The 16,309-nt window shown below is 41.9% G+C and overlaps 2 protein-coding genes across 9 annotated transcripts in view; both read left to right on the forward strand.

Moving 5' to 3' along the window:
• The first annotated feature begins 978 nt into the window (after window positions 1-978).
• Window positions 979-9,997, forward strand: LOC110524529 (complement C1q tumor necrosis factor-related protein 7). 3 transcript variants are annotated; one of them, XM_021604261.3, is made up of 3 exons: window positions 979-1,239; window positions 5,349-5,588; window positions 8,262-9,997. In XM_021604261.3, exons 2-3 carry the CDS (start codon window positions 5,357-5,359, stop codon window positions 8,888-8,890), a joined length of 861 nt encoding a protein of 286 aa, XP_021459936.3. In that variant the 5' UTR covers window positions 979-1,239; window positions 5,349-5,356; the 3' UTR covers window positions 8,891-9,997. The 3 variants fall into 3 exon arrangements, with proteins under 3 accessions (XP_021459936.3, XP_021459935.3, XP_036834244.2); XM_021604260.3 differs by lacking the exon at window positions 979-1,239 and adding an exon at window positions 4,755-4,936; XM_036978349.2 differs by lacking the exon at window positions 979-1,239 and adding an exon at window positions 4,791-4,941.
• An 870-nt stretch (window positions 9,998-10,867) lies between these two features.
• The window catches only part of cc2d2a (coiled-coil and C2 domain containing 2A), a 33,266-nt gene continuing 27,824 nt past the window's right edge, over window positions 10,868-16,309 (forward strand). For 2 of the 6 annotated variants that reach the window (XM_021604263.3, XM_090235890.1), the window contains exons 1-3: window positions 10,868-11,094; window positions 11,403-11,525; window positions 11,684-11,768. In XM_021604263.3, coding sequence (XP_021459938.2) covers window positions 11,512-11,525; window positions 11,684-11,768 — 99 coding nt within the window. In that variant the 5' untranslated portion in view covers window positions 10,868-11,094; window positions 11,403-11,511. The remainder of the gene's footprint in view (window positions 11,095-11,402; window positions 11,526-11,683; window positions 11,769-16,309) is intronic. The other 4 variants (XM_090235891.1, XM_090235893.1, XM_090235889.1 and 1 more) reach the window with 3 other exon arrangements.

The raw sequence follows: 16,309 nt of genomic DNA on the forward strand, positions 1-16,309 counted from the left end.
TTGCACACTCAGAACACCTGCCTGTGCTTCCACGGAGAGATTGTGTGTCACTAGCCAAACACCAGCCAGGAGCCCATCCTACAGCACCCCAATACCAAAGGCCCTATACCATACCATAGCCATCCTCCTCACAGTCCTAAAATCAAGGAAACACCAACATAAAGTGTATTAATAGGGTGTTGGGCCACCACAAACCAGAACAGCTTCAATGCACCTTGGCATAGGTTCCTCAAGTGTCTGGAACTCTATTGGAGGGATGTGACAACATTCTTCTATGGGAAATTCCATCATTTGGTGTTTTGTTAACTGCTGTCTCCGGCGCCGCTACAAAATGTCCAATGTTTAATTGGGTTGTGATCTGGTGATTGAGATGGCCATGGCATATGGTTTACATAATTGTCATGCTCATCAAACCATTCAGTGACCACTCATGCCCTGTGGATGGGGCATTGTTAATCTATGGGGGCATAGTCATGGTAGCCAAAATAATGGCCTGCCCAGAATTTTAAACATGACCCTAAGCATGATGGGATGTGAATTGCTTAATTAACAACACCTGTGTGGAAGGACCTGCTTCCAATATACTTTGCATTCCTCATTTACTCAAGTGTTCCTATTATTCTTTCACTTACCTGTAGTTTTAGTGCGTATGCAGTATACCGCCATCTAGAGGCTAAATATTGCTATAGCTGCAAATTCTCATTTGCAAAAAACATTTCTGAATGATCATGCTGTTACAAGAATCACACTCAAGAATGAAGTATAATGTCAGTAGTTGACTCTTTAATGTGGACTGGTGGAAAGGGTGTGTATTCAGGCCTGCACTCTGAACTTATGAAGTCAGTCCTTAAGTTGGTGATAGTTGTTTTGCTTTGTGGAAAGTTTATAACGAGACAGAGGAAGTGGATGAGGGAGAAAGAGGGAGGGGTGTGAGTGAAACAGAGAGGGGGAGGTTTGAATGACTCTAGGGAGGCTACTATTACAAATCAAGACTCTGAGAGGGAGCAGAGAGACAGAGGGAGCCCTACACAAATGTTTGAAGGAGCCCTACAAAGACGAAGGATAGGAGAGCGAGACAGAGAGGTTGAGAAGGAGACTATGTTATCCAAGGACATTCTACTTATCTCTCATCACCAAGGACACAGGACTGTGACCAGGAAGGAGATCTGAGGATTGACACAATTATACTGATTGGAAGTTGTTGAAGCAGTCAACAAGAGGAGCAGCTCTCAACCTGTGGTAAGAGCATTCAGCTGGCAAACGTAACATCTGCATGTTTCTTAATACCATACATACAGTATGCCAGTGCTATGATCACTCACATTATAACCAAATAAAACTACTGTTCTTTACTTTGGGGTATAAGTTATTGGATGGGCCATACATTTTTAGAATAGATCAGAGACGCTGGCATGCTGTTTCACTCTCATCATCTCAAAATAACAACCTCAGCTGGTCATCACCTTTGTCTTAATTGAAGCAATAAGGCCTGAGGGGGTGTGGTATATGTCCAATATATCATGGCTAAGGGCTGTTTTTATGCACAATGCAACGTGGAGAGTCTGGACATAACCGTTAGCCGTGGTATATTGGCCATATATCAAACCCCTGAGGTGCTTTATTCCTATTATAAACGTTTTACCAATATAATTAGAGCAGTTAAAATAAAATGTTTTGTCATACACTTGGTATACGGTTTGATATTCCCCGTCTGTCAACCAGTCAACATTCAGGTCTCAAACCACCCAGGTAATAATGTTCATTTTAGCATGTGTACCAATTAAAATAATGGCACTATACTTTTAAGAATGTGTGAGTTCTGTCCTTTCTTTCTGTGTGTGTGTGAGCGTGTGTATGCCTAGGTGAACATTTTGTGTGTGAGAATGCATGCATCTGAGAGTAGAGCAGGGTCAGTGCTTTAATGATGGGTAGGTCCCAGTCATGACATCATCCCTGCTGGGCAGAAATGGTGGGTGGGGATTCTCCCTCAGAGGGCCTTTCTCACACTGGCTCTATGCTGAGTTCATTACAGTACTACCCTCAAATCGAAAAACATGTTCCACCGAGAGCAGCTGCCTTTAGCGTAAATAGTCCTAATTAATAATGGGGGACCAGGGGGTATCTATTTCACAGTGCTGGCTGAGCTTGTTCACACCAGTATGTGAATTTGTGAGTGTATGTTCATTGGGTGGCCTTTGTGTGTGTGTGTGTGTGTGTGTGTGTGTGTGTGTGTGTGTGTGTTGGACTATAAATCATTTGCATGTGTGAGAATAAAGCATTTACACAAATGATTTATATTATGTTCCGTGGGTTGTGATTCCCCTGATCATGATCTTCAAGTCTTCCATCTTCAGGACAGTGTTCATTCTGTATCTCTAACATCTCACAACAAACGTTGCAGAATTTTAAAAAAAACTCATAGCCATGGAAACCCAATGTTAGTTCCACTATTCCTAAACACACGCTATTGTCAGATACAAAGACGTGGAACAGATGTACAGACACACAGAGCTAACATGCTCACGCCCAATTGCCCAGACAAGAAAGATATGAAAGATATGATCCCTCATTGATGTCACTTGCTAAATCCACTTCAATGAGTGTGGATGAAGGAGACAGCTTAAAGAATTGACACATGGATTGTGTATGTATGCCATTCAGAGGACGAATGGGAAAATCAATATTAGGAAAGTGTTCATAATGTTTGGTACACTCAGTTATTAACTACATTATACATGCTGAAGCTGAAGATAAACTCCCAGGCATTTTCCTGTATCAAGTTGAAGCTGGGTTTACCAAGTCGTTCAGTGCATGCTGTTCAAGCCACTGAGCTATAAATTATCAAGCCGGCTAGCCAGCTAAACAGACGTCTCTGCAACACATCTGTTTGAAGTCACGTACACAAGAATACTCAACCAATCACACGACACAACACTGGACTGGCCAAGGGCTGGCATTTGTTAGTTTGTCCATCATTCCAGTGACATTGACCATCCAGCCAACTTGACACAACTGTGGAAAGCATTAGAGTCAACATGGGCCAGCAACTCTGTGGAACGCTTTCGACACCTGGTAGAGTCCATGGCCCGATGAGTTAAGGCTGTTCTGAGGGCAAAGGGGGGGGGGGGGGGGGGGCATTCAATACTAGGAAGGTGTTCCTAATGTTTGGTACACTAAGTGTATATTAAGCTGAAGATAAACTCCCAAGCATTTTCCCAAAGCATTTTTCCACAGCTGCCAACCATTACCGCCATACATGCATATTGTTTACAGCATAATTACGATAGAGAATGAAATAAAATTACTGTTGTGAAGCATATCTAACAACACTTGTGAAGTCAATTATGTTTCCATGTGGTGTGTAACAAAGTGTCTAACTTCATCTGTATGATTTAAGCCTTATGACCTATCATGTTTTGCCAAATGGTATCCAGCTACAGTTTGGTATCCAGCTACACTATGGTATCTAGCTACAGTATGGTATCCTACTACAGTATGGTATCTACAGTGGGGCAAAAAAGTATTTAGTCAGCCACCAATTGTGCAAGTTCTCCCACTTAAAAATATGAGAGAGGCCTGTAATTTTCATCATAGGTACACTTCAACAATGACAGACAAAATGAGAAAAAAGAAAAAAAATCCAGAAAATCACATTGTAGGATTTTTTATGAGTTTATTTGCAAATTATGGTGGGAGATTATCAGTGGTCTTGTATGTCTTCCATTTCCTAATAATTGCTCCCACATTTGATTTCTTCAAACCAAGCTGCTAACCTATTGCAGATTCAGTCTTCCCATCCTGGTGCAGGTCTACAATTTTGTTTCTGGTGTCCTTTGACAGCTCTTTGGTCTTGGCCATAGTGGAGTTTGGAGTGTGACTGTTTGAGGTTGTGGACAGGTGTCTTTTATACTGATAACAAGTTCAAACAGGCGCCATTAATACAGGTAACGAGTGGAGGACAGAGGAGCCTCTTAAAGAAGAAGTTGCAGGTCTGTGAGAGCCAGAAATCTTGCTTGTTTGTAGGTGACCAAATACTTATTTTCCACCATAATTTGCAAATAAATTCATTCAAAACCCTACAATGTGATTTTCTGGATTCATTTTCTCATTTTGTCTGTCATAGTTGAAGTGTATCTATGATGAAAATTACAGGCCTCTCATCTTTTTAAGTGGGAGAACTTGCACAATTGGTGGCTGACTAAATACTTTTTGCCCCACTGTAGCTACAGTATGGTATCCAGCTACAGTATGGTATCTAGCTACATTATGGTATCCAAATACAGTTTGGTATGTAGCTACAGTATGGTATCCAGCTACACTATGGTATCTAGCTACAGTATGGTATCTAGCTACAGTATGGTATCTAGCTAGCATATGGTATCCAGCTATAGTATCTAGCTACAGTATGGTATCTAGCTACAGTATTGGTTCCAGGGAAGAAAGGTTTCCATGATGTGGTCTCTTATATCCCATCCATACAGTCACTTGATGACCCCTGGTTTGCTGCCCAGTCCTTACAGAACCAAAGTTACCTTTCTTTCGCTCTCTTTCTAAACCATAATTTATCTCATTGCTCAGTGCAATCATCAACTCTTTCAATAACATGATTGTTATTGTGTTCTGTCAATGTTTCTTAGGTCCAAGAGCAGATAACATGGCTGTGTTTCTGTGCGTGTCTGTGTCCAGAGGGTTATTTCAGCCTTGGGTTGCTCTGACATAGTTGTTCTGGCTGTTGTGTCATAACTAAGGAATGCATTGACAAAATGGAATTGGCTTGGAAGCGAGGCAAAGGCTTCTCTCACTGCTGCAGCCGCTAACACATTAATGCGACTGGGGGGGCTGACAACAGAGAGGAAGAGAAAAAGAGAGTCCAAAACGCAGCGTTATCCATTAGGACCCACATCTGGCGCTGTGGCTGTAGTTTGGCAGGAGAGAGGTGCGGTGCGTGATTCTTGATTCCTTCATATGTTATTTTACAGGGGAATCTGCTGTGTTTTATAGTGCTGTGTCTAATGCTTATTATTTTAGCAGGTTCCTGTGTTTAGTCCCTCCGACCTTATCTCAGTCTGTCTGTTGGCTAGCTGGCACTAGAACATGCTCCTCTCCCGCCAGGACACTGCTGTGTTTTCATTTCTGGTCATCTCTAATAACTGAAATCTAAACTGGGCTGTTTCTCAACTTAGAAGAAAGTTTCCAGATTTGTTAGATTAATATGCACTCAGATCATGCACACTCTGCCATTATAAGAGAATGTCACCCGTTTGTGAATGTGGTCATTGAGGTTGTGTTTCAAGTACTATACAGTAGGTCTGATGAAGTGGCGGTTGTTTTCTTTTCTCTCTCTACAGAGCTGAGGATGTGGCGGTTGGTAGGCGTGGCCTTTCTGTGCCAGTGTGTGATTGGTCAGCTGCTGGAGGCCAAGGTGAGAGGAACTCCACCTCGTCTGATCTGCAGTGTTCCGGGGTTGCCAGGGACACCAGGTAAACCTGGCCCCAACGGGCCTCCAGGGGCCAACGGGAGCGTAGGAATCCCAGGAAGAGATGGCAGAGATGGCAGGAGAGGAGAGAAAGGAGAGAAGGGTGGAGCAGGTACAGTACTGACCTTATCTAACTCCATAAAACATACATACAATCAGAGGCGTCATGCCCATAAGTAGCACAATAATCATTGTAAAAATATATAATCAAGTTAGAGTAGCTAGCTTGTAGAACTACTGTATCTTAGCTGGCTTGCCTGCTGGCAAGGTTAATAGACTTTAGAAAAGCAAGCAATTGCTAAATGTACTGGATATTGCAGAGAAGCATATTTTGTTTTTAGTTTTTTTAAGTGCCACCCGTCAGGAAGATACAGACAGCTCAGGAGATCTGATTAGATATGAAGAAAAATAAACATATTTTTAATATAGAATTAAAGCATAATGATTATGGCTCTAGATTGCAGGAAAAAGCTGTTTCAGGTGAAAAATGCTAAATTCTCCAACTTACAGACAGGAGACGTAGCCCCCCTCCAGATCACCTCCCCAGCCATCCTCACGTACTTTGTGGCCCCTCAGATTTTTGGGGTAGATGACGCCCCTGCACACAGTTCAAATATTGACTCCGACTGTATATTTACTTATTGTCTACTTTACCTCCATGAACACGCCATGGCCTTTTGGCAGTAAGTAAATATATAAACATTATAACGATTGCATCGAAAGACAAGTTTACACCACCAAAAATACATTTCAGTCCTTTTTAATTATCCTAACCCAAGCATTTCACAATCTGAATCTGCCCTGCAGATGGGTTTGCTCTCAGGACATTAAAGAGACTTCAGTAATTGATGTAGAAGACAAGTGGGACCCTCCAGTGATCTCTGAAATTTTGTTTATTAATCATGGTCAAACTACATCAGCTACACAGCCATATTTCACCAGGGAGACCATGAGCCAGACAAAAAAATGTATGTGATGTTTGGTTTAAATCAAAACTACCTCTACCAGGTGTTTTTCTAAGACCAAGGTTTCCATGTGTCTGAGCTTCCCACGCAGTTCCCTTTATTTGGGGTGTGTTCATATTTTTCCCAATGGTTGGATGCCTGGTTCTCCTGCCTTTGGAGTGATCCAAAAGATATTTTATATGGGTCAAGGAAGCTGAAATATTTGGAAGAACAAAGTTAAATCACCGCCTCTGTTTTTTTGTCAGTGTCTGTTAGTGTCATCCAAGTGCAACACGGCTTTAAGATAAACCTTGTTTTAGATCCAATATGTACTATGTCAATGAGCTGTAAATGTCAGGCTCACAGTACCTGCATTCTGCATGATGTTCTTTTACAGACTTACACATTTAAGAGGAACCTAGGCATGCAAATACCACACAGACTCTTTCTCTCACACACATCAGAATAGCACACATTTTTTTCACACATTCAGTACATGCATACACATGCATCCTGTCCATTCTTTCCTAGCTCCAATACATTGTGATGATTTGGTTTGATACAATCCCAGATTTGACGACACTGTACAACAGTCAGTGCAGTAGTCAAACATAGATTGTGACTGGACTCCAAGGGCGACATAATAACCGAGGATGGCTGTGAGGCGCTGAGCAGTGGTGGAAAACTACCCAATTTTCATACTTGAGTAAAAGTATAGATACCTTACTAGAAAGTTACAAGTAAAAGTGAAAGTCACCCAGTAAAATAGTACTTGAGTAAAAGTCTAAAAGTATTTGGTTCTAAATATACTTAAGCATCAAAAGTAAAAGTCTAAATAATTTCAAATTCCTAATATAAAGCAAAATAGACGCCACCATTTTTTTTGTGTGTTTAGTGAGTCTGCCAGATCAGAGGCAGTAGGAATGACCACGTGTTCTCTTGATAAGTGTGTTTAGTGAGTCTGCCAGATCAGAGGCAGTAGGAATGACCACGTGTTCTCTTGATAAGTGTGTTTAGTGAGTCTGCCAGATCAGAGGCAGTAGGAATGACCACGTGTTCTCTTGATAAGTGTGTTTAGTGAGTCTGCCAGATCAGAGGCAGTAGGAATGACCACGTGTTCTCTTGATAAGTGTGTTTAGTGAGTCTGCCAGATCAGAGGCAGTAGGGATGACCACGTGTTCTCTTGATAAGTGTGTTTAGTGAGTCTGCCAGATCAGAGGCAGTAGGGATGACCATGTGTTCTCTTGATAAGTGTGTTTAGTGAGTCTGCCAGATCAGAGGCAGTAGGGATGACCATGTGTTCTCTTGATAAGTGTGTTTAGTGAGTCTGCCAGATCAGAGGCAGTAGGGATGACCATGTGTTCTCTTGATAAGTGTGTTTAGTGAGTCTGCCAGATCAGAGGCAGTAGGGATGACCATGTGTTCTCTTGATAAGTGTGTGAATTTGACAATTTTTCTGTTCTGCTAAGCACTCAACATGTAACAAGTACTTTTGAGTGTCAGGGAAAATGTATGGAGTAAAAAATACATTATTTTCTTTAGGAATGTAGTGAAGTAAAAGTTGTCAAAATATAAGTAGTAAAGTAATGTACAGATACCCCACAAAAAAACTTAAGTAGTTCTTTAAAGAAAGTTGACTTAAGTACTTAACACCACTGGCACTGAGCCTATTCACTAATCCTTAAATAGTAGGGTTTTACATGCACAGGGAATCAGCTTACTCATATTACAAATAATCCAACAATACTGGTCAAATGTGATAATAACTGTACAAGTATGTGTCAATGGCAATACACAGCTGGAGTTACAGTCAGTCAGAACACCAACTGTCTCCATTTCAGGGGTAAAGGGGAAAGTCGGCCCAACGGGTAAACTTGGCCAGCGGGGTGACCGGGGTCCTGGTGGGAAGAGGGGTCCTGGTGGAGAGAGCGGGGATGGGGGCCTACCTGGTCCTCCAGGGCCCCTTGGGAAGAAAGGGGACAAGGGCCAGCGAGGGCCAAGGGGGATGGCAGGAGTCTGCCGGTGTGGCAGCCTGGTGCCTAAAGCAGCCTTCTCTGTGGGAATCACCAGCAGTTACCCTGCTGAGAAGGAACCTATCAAGTTCAACAAGGTCCTCTTCAATGAGGGGGGGCACTACAACCCAGAGACGGGTAAGTTCATCTGCGCCTACCCAGGCATCTACTACTTCTCCTATGACATCACACTGGCCAACAAGCATCTGGCCATCGGGCTGGTGCAGAACGGACAGTACCGCATCAAGACATTTGATGCAAACACAGGAAACCATGACGTGGCCTCTGGGTCCTTAGTAATGTTCCTGAACCCAGAAGACGAGGTGTGGCTGGAGATCTTCTTCAAGGACCAGAATGGCCTGTTTGCAGATGCAGGGTGGTCTGACAGCCTGTTCTCTGGATTCCTGATATATGCAGACACCAACTACCTGGACTCACTAGCAGAGGACTACGCATAGTTACTTATTACATTCAATAAAGAACTGAGAGGACTGAGTTTATAGCCTCCCCTTGATGCATTTAGAGTATCTATTTCATAATGTTTTATTTATATTCTATATAAATACAGTGAGCTCCAAAAGTATTGGGACAGCGACATTTTTGTTGTTGTTGTTGTTGTTTTGGCTCTGTATTCCAGCACATTGGATTTGAAATGATACATGAGGTTAAAGTGCAGACTGTCAACTTTAATTTTCATCCATACCGGATTAACCGTTTACAAATTACAGCACTTTTTGTACACATTCTGGCGGACCAAAAGTATTGGGACACATTCACTTATATGTGTATTAAAGTAGTAAAAAGTTATGTATTTGGTCCCTATTCATAGCACACAATGATTATATCAAGCTTCTGACTCTACACATTTGTTGGATGCTTTTGCTGTTTGTTTGGGTTGTGTTCCAGATTATTATGTGGCCAATAGAAAATAATGGTAAATAATGTATTGTGTCATTTTGGAGTCACTTTTATTGTAAATAAGAAATATAATATGTTTCTAAACACTTCTACATTAAAGTGGATGTTACCATGATTACGGATAATCCTGAATGAATCGTGTGTAATGATGAGTGAGAAAGTTACAAAGGCATACATTAAAAAAAAAATGCTAACCTCCCCATTATTGTAAAGGTTGTCTTGAGGGTATGATATTTGTCTGTAACTTTCTCTCTTATCATTATTCACAATTCATTCCGGATGTGTGTGTATGACCTTGTGTGTTTTGGGGGTAAAGTCATGTAGGAAATCATTTTTGTTTGGTGAAAGTAAACAATGTTTTTTGGGAGAAAAATATCTAAGTATCTAAGTGATAATAAGCTATGATTTATATATTTCATGAATACATGTTATGATATTTACTTCAGTCATTAATGAGTCTTCCCTGTACCTTATTTTTTTAAAGTATTGAATAGTATTAGTTGAATACTATTACAGTTTAAGGCAAAAGTACTGTACTGTTTTTGAGTGTGGTGATATGATATAGATGCTCAATCCCAAAAGTGTAATGTAACACAGATGTTAAACACATTACTGAACAATGGCTGTAATAAACCATTTCATCCCTATCAGCACAATCATTACACTTCACTATCTTCATAATATCCCACATAACACTATAAGTATGGCAGATAGTCTGACTCTGCAGAGAAGTAATCAAGTCATCTACTGTATCTCTACTATCCAGAGATTAACATTGTGGTCTGGTCCAGCTGAATGAAAGTGGTGTGTCTTGGACTCTTCCCTGCGTGTTTTTGGCATGATCACTGGAATGTGAGAAGCTATTTGTGTTCTTGTTATGTTTACCATCGGAAAATAGGTATTTTCTCATTTAATAACAATTCTGCAGGTGAGTATGGGAGTATGGAGAGGTTGGGAGCCCATAAACACGGAAACAAATCTGTACCGACATGAGGGCTGTGTGTGTGTGTGTGTTGTTTCTAATTCAGCTGTAGCATGTAGAGCCTTTGGGGAAATACAGTTCTAGAACACATATATGAGAGAGAAGAGTGGGAGAGTGTTGCATGTGTGCTTCTGGAGAGTGTTACTAAACTATACAGTGTTCATCCCTTTTTGGATCTAAACTGATGGGAAGATACAATGTTGCCAAATAGTCTTGCCAGAATTTAGTTAATAACGCTACAAGACAAAAATATGTTCGATTTTATTACTGATCTGGTATTTGATTATTGGATTTAAAGGAATATTTTCATGACAAATGTAATTACTGTACATCGTAAGTGTTCATTTGAAAAGTCTAATATCATGATGTTAATCCACACACTCTTCCATTCAAATCACCAAATGGGGGGGAGTGGGGACCATGAAAGACCATGAAGATTGATCCGCTGAGCAACTGCTGTACGCATCGAGATACCATTCGACAAACGGAAGCAAACCTGTGAGACTTTACGGACACCGTAGAATGTGACGCAATCACTGTTCGATGATTGACAAATCCGTGCATCAATGAAAATCCTAGATGTTTGGGAGAGAATGGGATACAATACTAGCGTGAACCCATGCTGTTTGCAAGGTTGTTCGAGGAGTAGTTGATATCGTTACTAAGCAGCAGCAATAGCAGTAAGCCTGTATGTTATAGTTATCAAGAGGGAGAAATTAGTCACATTTTTTGTTGTCCAATGGATAGTCTTTTTACCTCCAGGTCTGTACACATACGTCTTCAGTTTTTGTATATCGAATAACCTAGTTGTCTTATAATATTACCCGAGGCCACCTTTGTAGTTGTTTATCAGCCCAATGGACTGTAGGCTAAATATTATATCGTTTTCACACCATTGTCTGAGCTCGAGGGCTTTTACCTAGCTAAATTACTTTATAGAATGTTCGCCTTTGTTCCACAGAGCGGTACATTTTGTTACATTGTTGATTATTTGTTACACGCTCTAGTAACAGTTACAATGTTTCATTTGTTGCACGCTCAAATTAAACTGTTGCAATGTTTCATTGCAGAGTCAATCTCGTTCAACAGGATATAATGTAGCGGTTCTCATTAGGGATACCAATAGATTTAAAGTTGAAAACCAAGCCATTTAAAGTTGAACTTCTTCCCATCATCAATATGGCCTCCTCAAGGTAACTGTCAAATTGTTTTAACTTTTTATTTTTAGAAACATATTTACTTAGCATTTGCATTGGGTTTCCCTGACCATAGTATTATTTCTTGTTGAATGAATAGAAATAGTCTATGCATAGCAGGCCTAATTTGCTTGTGAAACTGTCCTCCATTTCAGTGATCTTCGGGAGAAATTACGAAAGAAACGACGGGCGCTACAACAGACTCTGCAGGTCAAAGACGACGTGGATACAGATACCCAGGTAATGCATAACATACAGTCAGTCATATACAATCGCTCAGTCCTTGATTAAGGGACTAGCTTGCTGCTGAGGTTTTGAGAGTTTCTCCAAATGTATTGTTGTCATAGCGCTTCACTCTAATAACACAACTGACTCACTATGTGCCTACCAGTACTCTACATTAAATTGAAATCACATGCGCCGAATACAACATTACAGTGAAATGCTTACTTACGAGCCCCTAACTAACAACGCAGTTAAAAAAATATGGATAGGAATAAGAAATAAAAGTAACAAGTAATTAAATAGCAGCAGTAAAATAACAATAGCGAGACTATATACAGGGGGTACCGGTACAGAGTCAATGTGTGGGGGCTTGAGGTAATATGTACAGTACATGTAGGTAGAGTTATTAAAGTGACTATGCATAGATGATAACAACAGAAAGTAGCAGTGGTGTAAAAGAGGGGAGAGGGGAGGCAATTCAAATAGTCAGGGTAGCCAATTTATTAGGTGTTCGGGAGTCTTATGGCTTGGGGGTAGAAGCTTTTTAGAAGCTTCTTGGACCTAGACTTGGTGCTCCGCGTGCGGTAGCAGAGAGAAAAGGGTGGCTGGAGACTTTGACAATTTTTAGGGCCTTCCTCTGACACCGCCTGGTATAGAGGTCCTGGATGGCAGGAATCTTGGCCCCAGTGATGTACTGGGCCACTCGCACTACCCTCTCTAGTAGAGGTCGACCGATTAATCAGAATGGCCGATTAATTAGGGGACGATTTCAAGTTTTACTAACAATCGGAAATCGGTATTTTTGGACACCGATTTGGCCGATTTATTCTTTATTTAATCTTTATTTAACTAGGCAAGTCAGTTAAGACATTCTTATTTTCAATGACGGCCTAGGAACGGTGGGTTAACTGCTTTGTTCAGGGGCAGAACAGATTTTTACCTTGTCAGCTTGGAGATTCAATCTTGCAACTTTACAGTTAACTAGTCCAACGCTCTAACCACCTGATTACATTGCACTCCACAAGGAGCCTGTTACGCGAATGCAGTAAGCCAAGGTAAGTTGCTAGCTAGCATTAAACTTATCTTATAAAAAACAATCAATCAATCAATCAATCATAATCACTAGTTAACTACACATGGTTGATGATATTACTAGTTTATCTAGCGTGTCATGCGTTGCATATAATCGATGCCGTGCGTATTCGTTAAAAAGGACCGTCATTGCTCCGTGTACCTAAACATCAATGTCTTTCTTAAAATCAATACACAGAAGTATACATTTTTAAACCTGCATATTTAGCTAAAAGAAATCCAGGTTAGCAGGCAATATTAACCAGGTGAAATTGTGTCACTTCTCTTGCGTTCATTGCACGCAGTCAGTGTACATGGAACAGTTTGGGCCACCTAATTTGCCAGAATTTTACGTGATTATGACATAGCATTGAAGGTTGTGCAATGTAACAGGAATATTTAGACTTATGGATACCACCCGTTAGATAAAATAGGGAACGGTTCAGTATTTCACTGAAAGAATAAACGTCTTGTTTTCGAGATTATAGTTTCCGGATTCGACCATATTAATGACCTAAGGCTCGTATTTCTGTGTTATCATGTTATAACTAAGTCTATGATTTGATAGCACAGTCTGACTGAGCGATGGTAGGCACCAGCTGGCTAGTAGGCATTCATTCAAACAGCACTTTCGTGCGTTCTGCCAGCAGCTCTTCGCAATGCTTCAAGCATTGCGCTGTTTATGACTTCAAGCCTATCAACTCCCAAGATTAGGCTGGTGTAAATGACTAGCTAGTTAGCGGGGTGTGCGCTAATAGCGTTTCAAACTTCACTCGCTCTGAGACTTGGAGTGGTTGTTCCCCTTGCTCTGCATGGGTAACGCTGCTTCGAGGGTGGCTGTTGTCGATGTGTTCCTGGTTCGAGCCCAGGTAGGAGCGAGGGGAGGGACGGAAGCTATACTGTTACACTGGCAATACTAAAGTGCCTATAAGAACATCCAATAGTCAAAGGTTAATTAAATACAAATGATATAGAGAGAAATAGTCCTACAATTCCTATAATAACTACAACCTAAAATTTCTTACCTGGGAATATTGAAGACTCAGATTAATCGGTATCGGCCTTTTTTGGTCCTCCAATAATCGGTATCGGCGTTGAAAAATCATAATCGGTCGACCTCTACTCTGTAGTGCCTTGCGGTCGTAGGCCAAGCAGTTGCCATACCAGGCAGTGATGCAACCAGCTAGGATGCTCTCGATGCAGGATGCTTTCGGTGCAGCTGTAGAACCTTTTAAGGATTTGAGGACCCACGCCAAACCTTTTCAGTCTCCCGAGGGGGAATAGGTTTTATCATGCCCTCTTCATGACTGTCTTGGTGTGCTAGGACTATGTTAGTTTGTTAGTGATGTGGACACCAAGGAACTTGAAGCTCATAACCTGCTCCATTACAGCCCTGTAGATGTGAATGGGGGTGTGCACAGTCCTCTTTTTCCTGTAGTCCACAATCATCTCCTTTGTCTTGATTACATTGAGGGAGAGGTTGTTTTCCTGGCATCATACAGCCAGGTCTCTGACCACCCTATAGGCTGTCTCGTCATTGTTGGTGATCAGGCCTACCACTGTTGTGTCATGGGAAAACTTAATGATGGTGTTGGAGTCGTGCCTGGCCGTGCAGTCATGAGTGAACAGGGAGTACAGGAGGGGACTGAGCATGCACCCCTGAGGGGCCCCTGTGTTGAGGATCAGCGTGGCAGATGTGTTGCTACCTACCCTTATCACCTGGGTGTGGCCTGTCAGGAAGTCCAGGATCCAGTTGCAAAGGGAGTTGTTTAGTCCCAGTGTCCTTAGCTTATTGATAAGCTTTGAGGGCACTATGGTGTTGACTACAGCTCAGCGTTCAATGAATACCATTCTCAAATAGGTGTTCCTTTTGTCCAGGTGGGAAAGGGCAATGTGGAGTGCAATAGACATTGCATCATCTGTAGATCTGTTGTGGCGGTATGCAAATTGGAGTGGGTCTAGGGTTTCTGGGTTAATGGTGTTGATGTGAGCCATGACCAGCCTTCAAAGCACTTCATGGCTACAGATGTGAGTGCTACGGGTCTGTAGTCGTTTAGGCAGGTTAGCTTAGTGTTCTTGGGCACAGGCACTATGGTGGTCTGCTTAAAACATGTTGGTATTACAGACTCGGACAGGGAGAGGATGAAAATGTCAGTGAAGACACTTGCCAGTTGGTCAGCGCATGCTCGCAGTATACGTCCTAATAATCCGTCTGGCCCTGCGGCCTTGGGAATGTTGAACTGGTTAAAGGCCTTACTCACATCTGCTGCGGAGAGTGTGATCACACAGTCTTCCAGAACAGCTAGTGCTCTCATGCATGTTTCAGTGTTATTTGCCTCAAGCGAGCCACTGGGCAACTTTTGTCACTGGGCAGCTCTCGACTGTGCTTCCCTTTGTAGTCTGTAATGCAAGCCCCGCCACATCCGACGAGCGTCAGAGCCGGTGTAGTACGATTCGATCTCAGTCCTGTATTTACGCTTTGCCTGTTTGATGGTTCGTTGGAGGGCATAGCAGGATTTCTTATAAATTTCCGGGTTAGAGTCCCTCTCCTTGATAGCGGCAGCTCTAGCCTTTAGCTCAGTGCGGATGTTGCATGTAATCCATGGCTTCTGGTTGGGGTATGTACGTACGGTCACTGTGGGGACAACGTCATTGATGCACTTATTGATGAAGCCAATGACTGATGTGGTGTACTCCTCAATGCCATCGGAGGAATCCCGGAACATATTCCAGTCTGTGCTAGCAAAACAGTCTTGTCGCTTAGCATCTGCTTCATCTGACCACTTTTTTATTGATCTAGTCACTGGTGCTTCCTGATTTAATTTTTGCTTGTAAGCAGGAATCAGGAGGATAGAATTATAGTCAGATTTGCTAAATGGAGGGTGAGGTTTTTTTCCCTCTAGTTACACATTTAACATGCTGATAGAAATTTGGTAAAACAGATTTAAGTTTCCCTGCATTAAAGTCCCCGGCAACTTGGAGCACCGCCTCTGGGTGAGTGTTTTCCTGTTTGCTTATGGAGGTATACAGCTCATTCAGTGCTGTCTTAGTGCCAGCCTCTGACTGTGGTGGTTTGTAAACAGCTACGAAAAATACAGATGAAAACTCTCGGTAGGTAATGTGGTCTGCAGTTTATCATGAGATACTCTATCTCAGGTGAGCAATAGCTCGAGACGTCCTTAGATATCGTGCACTAGCTGTTATTTACAAAAATACGTAGTCTGCCAGCGCTTGTTTTACCAGACGCCGCTGTTCTATCCTGCCGGTGCAGCTGTATGTTGATAGTGTCGTCGTTCAGCCGTGAAGCATGAGATATTACAGCTTTGAATGTCCTTTTGGTAGTTTAATCTTCTGCGTAGGTCATATATTTTATTGTCCAAAGATTGCACATTTGCTAGCAGAATGGAAGGAAGTGGGGGTTTATTAGATCGCCTACGAATTCTCAGAAGGCAGCCCGCCCTCCAGCCCCTTTTTCCCCGCCTCCT

Source organism: Oncorhynchus mykiss, chromosome 5, assembly GCF_057628025.1.
Source record: "Oncorhynchus mykiss isolate SJ-2025 chromosome 5, ASM5762802v1, whole genome shotgun sequence".
Lineage (NCBI taxonomy): Eukaryota > Metazoa > Chordata > Actinopteri > Salmoniformes > Salmonidae > Oncorhynchus > Oncorhynchus mykiss.

Bases quoted from the DNA above. Each gene is read 5' to 3' on its own strand.
- LOC110524529 (XM_021604260.3), top strand. From the start codon at position 4,825: ATGCGACTGGGGGGGCTGACAACAGAGAGGAAGAGAAAAAGAGAGTCC. The intron at 4,937-5,348 runs GTGCGGTGCGTG...CTCTCTCTACAG, and splicing joins TGTAGTTTGGCAGGAGAGAG to AGCTGAGGATGTGGCGGTTG. The intron at 5,589-8,261 runs GTACAGTACTGA...TCTCCATTTCAG, and splicing joins AGGAGAGAAGGGTGGAGCAG to GGGTAAAGGGGAAAGTCGGC.